At 38.8% G+C, this 13,546-nt stretch overlaps 1 protein-coding gene and 1 pseudogene across 1 annotated transcript; both read left to right on the top strand.

The window, feature by feature from the left end:
- The first annotated feature begins 7,696 nt into the window (after positions 1-7,696).
- LOC113425615 (olfactory receptor 14L1-like) lies at positions 7,697-8,284 on the top strand (annotated as a pseudogene).
- Positions 8,285-12,316: 4,032 nt separating this feature from the next.
- LOC113425614 (olfactory receptor 14A2-like) lies at positions 12,317-13,255 on the top strand. Its single transcript, XM_026687841.1, has one exon. The coding sequence runs from the start codon at positions 12,320-12,322 to the stop codon at positions 13,253-13,255; it is 936 nt and encodes a 311-aa protein (XP_026543626.1). The 5' UTR covers positions 12,317-12,319.
- Positions 13,256-13,546: the final 291 nt, after the last annotated feature.

The raw sequence follows: 13,546 nt of genomic DNA, 5'->3' as shown, positions 1-13,546 counted from the left end.
AAACCCCAAATGTAACACCCATTAAACCAGATGGATCGTTAAGAATTTGTGGGGATTATCGGGCCACTTTGAACCACGCACTTCAGCAAAGTGCTTACCCGGTACCGGTGGTTCAACACCTTCTCCACTCCCTGGGTGGTGGGAAAATATTCACTAAATTGGATTTGGCACAAGCGTACCAACAGTTGCCCGTTGATGCGGAAACTGCGGAAGCACAAACTATCGTTACGCATAGAGGTGCTTTTAAGTGCAATAGACTCCAATTCGGAGTGAGCGTAGCTCCGGGAATTTTTCAAAGTTTAATGGAGAGACTCTTACAAGGCATAAAAGGGGTCGTACCATATTTTGATGATGTGTTGATCGCTGCCCCCTAATAGAGACATCTTAGAAAAGCATCTCAGAATGGTTCTAAAGAAATTTAAAGACGCCGGCCTGAAGGTTAAAAAAAATAAATGTCAACTGTGTACCGAGAGGGTAGAGTTCCTGGGATACCTTCTCGATAGTCAAGGAATCCACCCCACTGATAACAAGCTAAAAGCAATTAAAAAGGCCCCAACGCCCAAGAATAGAACAGACCTCCAAGCCTTTCTGGGGCTCATTAACTTCTACAACATTTTCTTGCCCCAGAAGGCGACTGTAGCGGAGCCCTTACACAGACTTCTTGATAAAAGAGCTACCTGGGTCTGGGGACGTCGAGAGGAACGCGCCTTCCAACAAGTGAAAGACTTGCTAACCTCCGACGCTGTTTTGATGCAGTACAACGAGACTTTACCTTTAACTATTACTTGCGACGCTTCACCGTTTGGAGTGGGAGTGATCTTAAACCATGTACTTCCAAACGGAAACGAAGCACCTATTGCGTTTTTCTCATGAACATTATCAAAGGCCAAAATGAACTATAGCCAACTCGATAAGGAGGCCCTTGCTGTTTTGTCTGCTGTGAAGCGCTTTCACGAGTACGTGTATGGACGAGCATTTACGATAGTCACAGATCACAAACCATTGCTTGGTATTATAGCGGGAGACAAGCCAACCCCCTATATATTATCGCCAAGAATGACTCGATGGTCTGAGTTCCTAGCTGCCTACAATTACGTGTTGCAACATCGCCCAGGGAAAGCCATTCCCCACGCTGATGCGTTGAGTCGTTCTCCACTTCCGGAAGCCGTCGACGACCCAGCTCCAACCCTCACGATGCTCCAAATCGAAACGCTGCACTCGCTGCCACTAACAGCGAGAGACATCGCGATCGAGACAAAACGGGACCCTTTCCTGGCACGAGTCCTCAGCTGGGTCGAAAGGGGATGGCCAGCCGACCAAATCCACGACGATTTCGCACCATTCAAGAATCGGCAGACAGAGCTTTTCTCCCAGAGAGGTTGCATTCTCTGGGGGGATAGAGTAGTCGTCCCAGAAAGGCTACAACAGACTGTTCTAAAAGTATTACACGAGGGACATCCGGGCATTGTGCGCATGAAGGCGCTCGCACGAAGCTACGCATGGTGGCCGGGCATTGATAAACAGGTTGCAGCCTGGGTAACCACGTGCCAGAAGTGCCAAGACGTTAGCAACGCCCCACCTAAAGCGATGCCAACCGAGTGGGAAACCCCTCAAGGTCCGTGGTCCCGTATCCACGTTGATTTTGCGGGACCCACCAAAGGACACACGTTTCTATTAACAGTTGACGCCTATTCAAACTGGCTAGAAATCCAAAAGATGAAGACAACCACAACAGAGTCAGTCATTAATAAACTGAATAAATTATTCGCAATGCATGGGTTACCAGACATTTTGGTTTCTGATAACGGGCCCCAGTTCACGGCCCTAGCTTTTGAACAGTATCTAGCGGACCGGGGCATCCGTCACGTGCTCACCTCGCCAGCGCACCCTGCGGCTAACGGAAGGGCGGAGCGAATGGTACAGTTCGTCAAGAAAACCCTACATAAAATGGACTATGGGGACATCAACGACAAGCTCAACCGAATACTCCTGCTCCAACACATCACCCCACACAGCATCACGAATAAGACGCCTGCCGAACTACTAATGGGGCGGAGACTTCGCTCTCACCTCGACCGCCTCCATCCCTCTTATTCACCAGAAAAACCCTGTGGATCCAGTGGGAAGTGCCGCGAATTCAAGGTAGGCGACTTGGTGTTTGCTAAAAACTTTTCAGGCGACCCATTATGGATCCCTGCAACTATTACCCAACCCACCAGCCCCAGATCCTACCGCCTACAGACTAATGACGGGAGACTTTGGAAACGCCATATAGATCAACTTCGATCCAGAATGGCACCCACCTCCCGTGACTCCCATGATTCACAAACTAAGGGGGGAGGAGATATCGAGGTGGCCAAAAATGGGCTAGATGATGACATAATCACGGGGACCCAGCAACCTAACCGAAGAAACGCGCAACCTGAAGAGGAATCAGGGAGCGGGGTGATATCTCCGCCCAGAAATAGCATGAGGGAGGGAAGCCCACGGGACCCGGAAGCAGGCCTAGGAGACTGGGAAAGCCGCGCCGAGTCCTCCCGTGTGGAAACGGAACTAGCCGCACCAGAAACCCTTGATAGCGTTCCACCGGAATCGGACTGCAGACAAAAACCGGTGGAACTGCGAAAATCAAACAGGCAGGTGAAACAACCTGCATATCTACGCGAATATGTTACCGAACCCCTCATACGGAACCTTGGGGGGAGGGGCGTTATGAACTAACAAAAAAACCATTTAATAAAACTTATTAACATTATGTTAAGCAGGCTTGAAATCCTGCACTTTGGATTGGCCCTTGGATAGCGAACTGGGATTGGTCCTCACAGAGCAACCTGATTGGCTATTAGTTTAACATCTCTCATTGGGCAAAAGTTAAGCATTTGGACACAGGTCATTGGTTAACAGGTCAGTAGCTAGCTCTATAAAAGGGCTACTGCTGCCCTAGGGTTTTGCTCTCTGTTTCTGATCATTAATAAAGAGTTGAAGTTCACTAAGTCACTGACTCGTCTCAATTACTTGCAACCATGCCCAGAATATAACACCATCACTGCTGTACATTTACATCCAGATGTTAATGTTAGCATGGTGCTCAGTCACCTTCAAGGCATAATTACCACGCAACAGAGAGCTCATCCTGAGGGCATTCACATCATTGCTGGGGACTTCAACAGAGCATGCCTAAAAACTGTGCTCCCCAAACTTTACCAACATGTTAAGTGCCAAACCAGGGGAAAAAACACACTTGATCATTTGTAGTCAAATATTAAGCATGCTTATAGAGTAAAACCTCTTCCCCACTTAGGACAATCAGACCATTTCACCCTGCTTTTACTACCAGCCTACACTCTCCTTAGGAAGAGAACAAAACCTAGCAGTCAAACTATGAGATGCTTGCCTGAAAATGCCCTCTCCCAGCTTCAGGACTGTTTTGCCCACACAGATTAGACCATCTTCAAACAACAAGACTTCAAGTTATACACAGAGACTGTGCTTTTCTACATGAAGACCTGTGTAGAAAATGTCACTGTGGATAAATGCATATGGACCTTCCCAAACAGGAAACCCTGGGTGACCAGTGAAGTCCAGACTCTGATCAGGGCTCGTGACCTGGCTTTCAGAGCAGGTGACACCTCACAGTACAGCACTGCCAGAGCTGAGTTGAGAAGGGGCATCAAACATGCTAAGGAGATGTATAGGAGGAAGGTCGAGGGCCACTTTACTGACAGTGACCCATGGCAGATGTGGAGGAGGATACAGGCCCTGACCAACTATAAAGGCTAGGGCCCAACAAACAGTGAGAGCAGTAGCACTCTGGCAGAGGAGCTAAACAGCTTTTTCACACGCTTTGAGACCACCAAGAACCTAGACATACTGCCTCATGAGGACCATGATGCTGCATCTCTTTCTCTTCAGGTGCATGAGGTGAGAAAAACACTGAGAGCAGTAAATCCCAGGAAAGCTGCTGAGCCTGATGGCATTCCTGGTGCAGTAGTTAAAGCATGTGCTGACCAGTTGGCAGAAATACTTACAGAGCTGTTCAATCTGTCTTTAACACATGCCATCGTCCCACAATGCCTGAAGGCTGCAACCATCATCCCCATTCCCAAAAAAACAAATATAAACACTCTCAATGACTATAGGCCCATAGCGTTAACAAGCTCCATTATGAAGGTTTTTGAGTGACTAGTTTCACAGCACATCAGAGACTGCCTCCCTCCCTCCTTTGATCAACATCAGTTTGCTTATAGAGCAAACAGATCTACAGAGGATGCTGTGGTCATCACACTTCATAGCGCGCTGAGCCATCTGGAGAACAAACAGAACTATGTGAGGATGCTCTTTGTGTACTACACCTCTGTGTTTAACACTATCATCCCAGATATACTAGTAACCAAACTTTATAAACTGCAGGTCCCCATCCCCATGTGCTCTTGGATTAAGAACTTTTTGACAAACAAACCACAGTCTGTTAGACTTGGCCCCCACCTTTCTTCCACTATTACACTCAGTACTGGTCCCCCCCAGGGTTGTGTCTTGAGCCCCCTGCTATATTCCTTGTACACCTTTGACTGCTCACCAAGCCACGCAACAAACATCATTATAAAGTTTGTGGACGACACAACCGTGATTGGTCTCATCTCCAGAGAGGGTGAGATGGCATATAGGGCAGAAGTAGAGAACCTGTCTATCTGGTGTTGACAGAACAATCTGTCACTGAATGTCCATAAAACCAAAGAACTGATTATGGACTTCAGGAAACATGGACAGGACAATGCCCCACTCATCATCAATGGAGAATGAGTGGAAACTGTCCCTACGATCAGATTCCTTGGCATCCATATTTCAGCTGATATCTCCTGGTCCCCTAATACCAAGGCCATAGTGAAGAAGGCTCAGCAGTGGCTGCACTTCCTGCGGGTTCTCAGGAAGAACAATCTGGATAAGAAGCTGTTGCTGGCTTTCTATAAAGCCTTTGTAGAGAGCAGTCTGACATATTGTCTGGGTGTGTGGTATGCAGGCTCCACATTTGAGGACAGGAAAACTGTACAGAGGGTGATAAACACAGCTCAAAAGATCATTGGTTGCCCTCTGCCCTCCTTGGAAGACTTAGCCAGGTCCTGCTGCCAAAGCAGAATCAAGGCCATTATAAAAGACCCCTCACACCCTGGCAATTATCTTTTTGACCTGCTGCCATCTGGATGGCATTTTAGGTCAATAAAATCCCACACCACTAGACTAACAAATAGTTTCTTTCCCTGGGCCATCCGAACCACAAATAAACACAAAGTCACTACTTTATTAAGATATGAAAAGATGTGAAATCTCAATACCCCATTCAGATGAATAATAACATATTTCAGTACAATTCATCTCTTGTGTATTATGCTCGGCTAAGCATTACAGTCAGTGTTGGATGTATATTTTGTGTATATTCCTAGATATTGTACTCTCAAATTGCAAATGGAGATGTGGGTACTCTATTTTTCTTATCTTCATTTTTAAGTGCTTTGGTTTTATTATATTGCGAACAGTTGCTGGGGTGAATCCTCAGTTTCGTTGTACTTGTACAATGACAATAAAGTTCTTCTAATTCTAATTCTAATTGGAGAATATACATCCAGGAGTGGGGAGAAGACCAGGGTCAAGGGGGAGATGAATGATGTATTTTAGTATTGGCTGAATCCAGTTAATGGCAACATGGCTACTTCTAATAAATCAATTTTATTTTCTCTGAGAGATGTTGCTAGAGACTTATCATTTGAATGGGGGTGGATTTGTTGGAGTCCTGACAACCCCCATGTTACAGGCTGATCTATGGGTTAAGAAAAGGGTTGTTATTGTTTGCTTTTGCCATAATGTTCTAATAATTTGTTTTCCTTGCCCTTCCATAGTTTTTTTTCAGATTGAACATCTTACTTTTACAACTTGAATTTAATAAGTCTGAGTCAAATTAATGAGTTAAATTAAATTAAGTTTGTTTGAAAAAATAGTGGACAACCATTGTCTGAAATGGTATAAAGTATCTTGCTTAAGCAGGAATTGGACTAAAAGTCAACAAAGTTTTTTCCAACTCTGTTATTCTGTTAATAGAAGGTAAGTTCCACATTTCAACTCATTTTCTTTAATAATTAAATTAAACTAAAATTGCTTCTCAAACTGGACTGATATAGTCAAATAAAATTGATGGTCAAATTAATTTCTGCATATCTACATTGTTTAAATATCTGAATCCATTCAAAATAAATGAAATTGATTTAACTAGAATGCTTTGATTCGCTTTATCCCTGATCAATTCAACATTTTAAATCAGATAAAATGTAAGAAATATACATGATTCTTTTAAATAAATCTAGAAGCTTCATATCTGAAGTTGATCCTCAGAATCTTCATTCTGTTTTCAAGCTCTAAGTAGCTGCCAGCTGAATCTCTCTTCTCCCTTCTTTAAAGTATTGTATTTGGAGCCTCCTTTGTCTTTTTGTTTTCTTCTTTGCTAAGAAACTCTTGAACTCTTGAGAAGAGTTTATTTGCCTTGTAAATAAAAGCAAGAAAAGCCATTGAGGATACATTCAGTTCATCGCCTTTAGCAGACTTAGTGTTAGGAATGTAAGTCACCTAACAGTTATTTGGATTGGAAATATTCAAACTAGGATAGACATTTTAATACTACGTCTTTAAGAGAATCCTAAAACTGTAATTGGGTGTGGTTTCTCAAATGGCCATAAGATGGAGCCAGAAACCTGGGTTGCTTAGTCTCAGAGGAGTGTGTGTTTGAGTCTCTATTCCTTCTGTTGGAGAGAGTTGCTGTTCCTCCTAAATGACTGTTACTAATCGTTGATGTAAGTCTGTTACTGAACTGTTTTTGATATTTGGATTATCCCTGAACTGAACACTGACTGCTTTACCTGTGAATGACTTGAACTGCTTATCTTGGACTTTGCTTAAACGTTTATGAGAAGTAAAAACCTACATTTACTGTACAGTGTATCTGTGTGCTGTGTGTGTGTTATTCTTCACTTCTCTCACTTCATCTCCCTGTATGTGCTCATTCTCCTAACGGGGAATTACCTCAACACTTTGTGATGTTGGTCAGACCTCAAGATGAACATCTTTGCCATTATGATTCTGGGAATTCAAGCTGAAAAGCCTCCTATGCTTCCAGGCTTAATTTATTTTCTTGTTGAAATTTCTTCCTGCTTTGATTTAAACATTTGTATGTTTCATTTTATATCCAAATTATGGCAGGAATGTAAGGTTGTATTTAAAAACTTGGATAGCTTTGAAAGACATTTTGAAATGAATTGGAAATATTTTAATAGCTTCCACTTTACTTCCAGGACTGTCAGAAATGTGACCAAAAATGGAAAATGACACAACAATGTTTCTTCTCTTGGAATTCTCAAAGATATGGGAAATTAAGATTGTATATTCAACTTTCTTCTTGTTATTATATTTAATAACAATAACAGGAAATGTTTTGATCATCTCAGCAGTTGCTTTGGATCCCAAGCTTCACACTCCCATGTATTTCTTCCTGACGAACCTGGCTCTTCAAGACACTGGTTCTGTTTCAGTCATCATTTCCAAAGCTGTTTTTAATTTAGTGATGAATATAAGATATATTTCCTATTCTGGATGTGTTGCTCAAGTCCTCTTGTTTGTTTTCTTTCTGGGTTGTGATATTGCTCTTCTGACTGTCATGGCATATGATTGGTTTGTTGCCATTTGCCATCCTTTGCAATATGAAATGATAACGAACAAAAGGTCTGTACTAAAATGGTTGGCAGTGTCTGGATTGTCAGTTTCATTAATGCTGGATTGCATACTATTGGAACTTTTAATAATCATTTCTGCTCTAATACAATCAATCAGTTCTATTGTGAAATCCCACAATTACTTAAGTTTGCCTGCTCAGATATATATGTAATTAAAATTGGATATATAATATTTATTATGATATTAGTATTTGGTTGCTTTATCTTCATCACTGTTACTTATGGACAGATCTTCTCTGTTGTTTCAAGAATCCCTTCTGTTCAGGGAAGGAAAAAGCCTTTTCTACTTGTTTTCCCCATGTCACATTTTCTCCATATTTTTGGTTGCCTCTTTATTTGCTTACCTGATTCCTTGACCCGACAAACCATCACACTTTGATTTCACTGTTACAATAACTTATTCCATTATTCCACCCATGTTGAACCCATTAATCTACAACATGAGAAACAAGGACATTAAAGTTGCTCTTTCAAAAAAATTTACTCTGGAAAATAGAAAATGGACAATGTAATTGCAAACAGGGAAGGAGAAGTTTAATGTAAATTCTACTATCCAGTTTCATACTCCTATTAGATTAAAATATTTGATGTTAACTTTTCATTCTTAAGAAATGTAACAATAAATATATAAAAATCCTATGTCTGTACTTTTGTATGTGTTTGTTGAGTTGTAGTTTTCAAATGTTTATGTCATACTGTACATAAAAAAAAAATAGGTTTTTCCCCAGAATAATTGTAGCCACAACATGGCTAAAGGAGAATCTATATTCTGGATTTGTCCTACATTAATCTCACACTTGAGAATACTTTTCCCTTTGATTTTTCCTCAGGCTTTATCCATATTCTTCACAGCTTTTTCTTTTTAGAATAGAATAGAATAGAATAGAATAGAATAGAATAGAATAGAATAGAATAGAATAGAATAGAATAGAATAGAATAGAATAGAATAGAATAGAATACTTTATTGGCCAAGTGTGATTGGACACACAAGGAATTTGTCTTGGTGTAAATACTCTCAGTATACATAAAGAAAAGGTACATTCATTAAGAATCAAGAATCATAATGTACAACACTTAATGATAGTACTTCTATTAAATATTAAATGATAAAATTCCATTTTCTTCTTCTTCAATCTCTTCCTTCTTTACCTTTGCTTTGAATTAGGCTGTCATACTTGTAGTTATTCCTTTTACCGTAGTCTTCTCTTTGAACCCAATCATTTAAAATTAATTCCAATTACTAGATCATAAGGCTATTTAGGGAATAACCTATCACTATGACATGCGAATCCATAGCTTTGACTAAAGAGATTTGTTTAACATCCCCAAAACATTTGTACAGGGCTAATTATCTATATATGTCACTTTCCTTATGAGACAAAGATGTATTATGAACCTTCTATTTTCAGCATTCACAAGACCTTGAACAAATACCCACTGATTTAGCCTAGTACTATAATTTTACTCTGTAGGGGAGTCTGAACCATTGTTGATATGAAAATCTCCCTTGATTTTGAAGTAATTTCTTTTATAATGCATTTTTTTCAAAGATTCCTTTGAATCTTAACTAACCAGAATTGACCCAGACTTAATGCAGTCAGAAAAGCAGAAGAAACTGGAACATTTGTTTTTATTTTTCCTATCAGTGCTTGAGGAGACTTCTGTTTTACAAGATAAGGGTAGGTTGGAACAATGCAAACTCTGTCCTGAACCCATGCTTCTCTTGATTGGTCAGGGTCTTTTGGGAAGTGTCATGTGGCTGGGTCTAAGGAATAGTTAATGCTTTTTGTATTACAAGGTAGTATCATGTATCTTGGAGGAGGTGGTACTGTAGTTATTGATAGCTTTTGATACAACTGACCATCATATCTTTGGTTCTGGACAACTTTGTGTTAGTAGTAAGGTCACTTTTTTCCTATGGTCTTTCTTCCATGGCCAGTATTTTTTTGAGGAAGTGTTGTAACCTCAGAGCCCTGAAATTTGAGGTACATCATGGCTCAGATCTCTCATCACACCTTCTTGATATCTACTTAAATTCGCTGACTTGGTTGTTTGTCATCTTGTCATGAGGTTTGATAGGTTTGCTGGTGATACATCTAAAGCTCTGACCAGATAGGTGATGCTGTTTTGATGGTGATCCAATGTCTAGAGGCTATGAGATTATGTATGGGGAGGAAACACTTTCAACTCAACCTTGGCAAAATGGAGTGGCTTTGGTTTTGGATGTAGTGATGTGATATATTTTTCTCTCAATGGGCTACAACAGATATGATACAAAATGTGGGGTCCTCCTGGACTTGAGAGACAATTGTGGCTAGAGAGGCCTTTTCACAGATCATCTTTGAACATATATATATATATTCTTTGCATATTAAATTGCTCATATTTCTGGACTTGTAGGGCTTGCTTTCTCTCAATTGTGCCTTGATGACTTCCTTCCACATTCTGCAATGTGCTCTACATGGAATTTCCTTTGAAGATCATCTGGATTATAGCTGGTTTAGAATGCAATACTGTGTGCAGTTCTGTTCAATATTGTCAATATTATACTGTTGTTGTGTGGGCGGCACTATCTCTACTTTCTGGGTGAGATTCAGCATTAACTTCCAAAGTCCATCATTGCAAACGGACAGGCTATCTTCCCTTGAGGTTTTCTGTCAATTCCATTGTGTTAGGTACAGTGAGTATATTCTAATTCTCTTTCCTCAAAAGTTGCCATCTAGTGGAATTTTGAAAGTGTGACTTTATGTCTAACAGTAATTGTCTTTAGTATATGTAAGGCAATATATTTATTTAAGTCCAGTTTGAGTCCAACAGAAAGGAGTGGAAATAATTTTTGATGATTAAACTGTTCAAATGTGCCTAAGTCCATCTTCAACATATCTGTAAATCTATGACCTAGTCAGTATCTAGTAGCACATCAGGAAATATGTTCCCTAGAAAGAAAATAGAAAAAGATACAGTAGTCACCTGAACTATTGGCTAAATGCTAGGCTTATTTTCTTGAATAACAAACTTCTGAAATGCATTGATTCTAGAGCTTATTATGTTAATTAGGAAAAGGAAAGCAAAAAGAAAAATGACCTTTGAGGTTGTTCTAATCAACTGTTCAGGACCACTGGGAACTAAATGAGTCTCTGATTTGGCATAGAAAGTCTGATAAAACTATACTAATGAGGAAAACAATTTAAAATCAATATTTATAGTGCAAAGTACACATACAATGATCAGTTTCAAAGGAGGAATCTTCCAGGAACAGGAAAATTAATATGTGAAAATCACATTAAAAGAGGAAAGTAAGCTGATTTCTTTTCCACTTTTACTTCCTTTCCTTCATCTTCATACATTCATATTCTACAGTTATTCATATTTTACTGCTATCTATTCATTCAGCATTTTCTTTATAAATTCCCCACATTTTTTCTCTTCCCCCTGCTAAAGAAATCTACATATTTAAATTTTTGATGTGACAACCAGAAGAAACTTTGGAATGGGATGAGAAATCTCCACTTTTCTTCCAATTTGGAGGATGCTGGGATTGGGGCATATTCAGATTTCAATATATTTCTACATCTTTTTCAACTATAAGATGAATTATGGTGCTCAAATTGTACAAAAGTTAAATTCATTTAAATAAGTTTACATCTTTATTTTCTTTAGAGCTATTTTCTGTTCTGTGCAGTAGAAACTCCAATGGGATATGGATTATGTTAAACCTGAGTTCTACAGATTTTTATAAATCTGTTTGATTATTAATGATTAAGATGATGTGATTAATTAATTTCATGCAGTTATCCATATTCTGGGGAAAATAAGTTGGGCCTACAGTTATTAAAGAAAGTATATTAAATGAAAAATATATATGTTTAATTCTGAATATGACAGAATTTATAAACATTGAAGCCATATCTCTTCAAATCTAAATCTTCCATTTAGGATACATTTGAAAATTTCTTTTTTCATTCTTTCACCAATTTTTGTTCTTCTGTTTCTGAAGAAAATTATAGGTTTTAGTGCAGATTCTTTTCAAGGTATAATTCAAATGGAACTGAATCTCTTTGCAAGGTGGCTGTTGAAAAGCAGATAGTGGAAGAGAGACCCTCATTCAGGTAATACAGATAGGATTACACAACCAAGATCCCAATACAAATTATCATTAGCTAAAGATTCAAGAATCTTCGTTTTATTTTTTTTCCTGAAATTTTACCTTTAGTTTCAGGATCCAGATGGAGATGCTTGCAGTAATTTTATCTACTATTTAAAATAATTAAAAGTGAGATTCTCCACTGTCTTTGAATTCAGAACTATAAATGCTGACATGAGACATGATTAATGTTAAATAAAAGCAATTGGCTCAATACCTGTTAATGTAAATTAGTCTCAGACAATTAAGTCATAAGAAAACAATACTTACATTGGGGAATGTTTATTAGTATTTGGAAATACCAATTTTAGCTTAATCTTTCACATAAATACATACAATTTGCTATTTAAATGTCTTTAATCAATTACCATTCTCTAGGTTTCTGATATCTGTGACAAAACAATGGATAATGACACATCTATATTTCTTCTACTGGAATTCTCAACAATTAGGGAACTACAGGTTATGTACACAGCTATATTTCTGATTCTGTATTTAATGACCCTAATAGGGAACTTTCTCATTATCTCTGCAGTTGCTTTTGACTCTCGCCTTCACACCCCCATGTATGTCTTTCTGATGAATTTAGCTTTACAAGACATTGGTTCTGTTTCACTCATTGTCCCCAAATCTGTTATCAATTCCATTATTAATGAACGGTATATTTCTTATTCTGGATGTGTTGCTCAAGTCCTCTTGTTTGTCTTCTTTATAGATTGTGATATTTCTCTTCTTACTGTCATGGCATATGATCGATTTGTTGCCATTTGTAATCCTTTACGATATGAGATGATAATGAATAGGAAGGCTTGTATCAAAATGATTGGCAGTGTATGGACGGCTAGCTTTCTCAATGCTGTATTAAACACAATTGGAACATTCACTACTCATTTCTGTTCTAATGCAATCAATCAGTTTTACTGTGAAATCCCACAGTTACTTAAGCTTGCCTGTTCAGATGCATTTGTGATTGAAATTGCTGGCATAATATTCAGTTTTACATTAGCATTTGGTTGTTTTGTCTTTATCTTTGTTACTTACATTCAGATCTTTACTGCTGTTTCAAAAATCCCTTCTGTTCAGGGAAGAAAAAAAGCCTTCTCCACTTGCTTCCCACACATCACAGTTTTTTCCTTATTTTTATTTACTTCGTCATTTGCTTACTTGAGAACTCCATCTGATACCCCATCACACTTTGATTTTGCAATTACCATCATGTATTCTATTGTTCCACCTATGTTAAATCCATTAATATACAGCTTTAGAAATAAGGATATCAAAATTGCCCTTTCAAGACTTTTTGGTCTGAGGACTCGTATTTTAATCAGCAAAAATTAGGAGCAGACATATGAAGAGTTAAATATAAAATGAAGCCTATCTCATAGTTTCATGTTGTGATCTGATTGAAGAGTCTTGAAAGTGAAAGAATGTTATATGCCACTGTCAAAGTTGGAGATTACTCAATTGTCCACATAGACATTTAAAGAAAATGGAGAGCAAAGTTTAAAACATTAGAATCCCCTATAACCCTTTGGAAATGCAGGTTTCCGAAGAGAGAATGATAACAGAAGCCATAACAGGTAAACAAAGAAAGAAGGTGGAAGTCTTCTAAATGTGACAAGAGATGCT

This window comes from Notechis scutatus, chromosome Z (genome assembly GCF_049901735.1).
Source record: "Notechis scutatus isolate UNSWTSFEM ecotype Mainland chromosome Z, rNotScu1.2, whole genome shotgun sequence".
In the NCBI taxonomy this organism is placed as follows: Eukaryota; Metazoa; Chordata; class Lepidosauria; order Squamata; family Elapidae; genus Notechis; species Notechis scutatus.
Note: the sequence above shows the minus strand (reverse complement) of the source record. Positions and strands in the feature narration are given on the sequence as shown.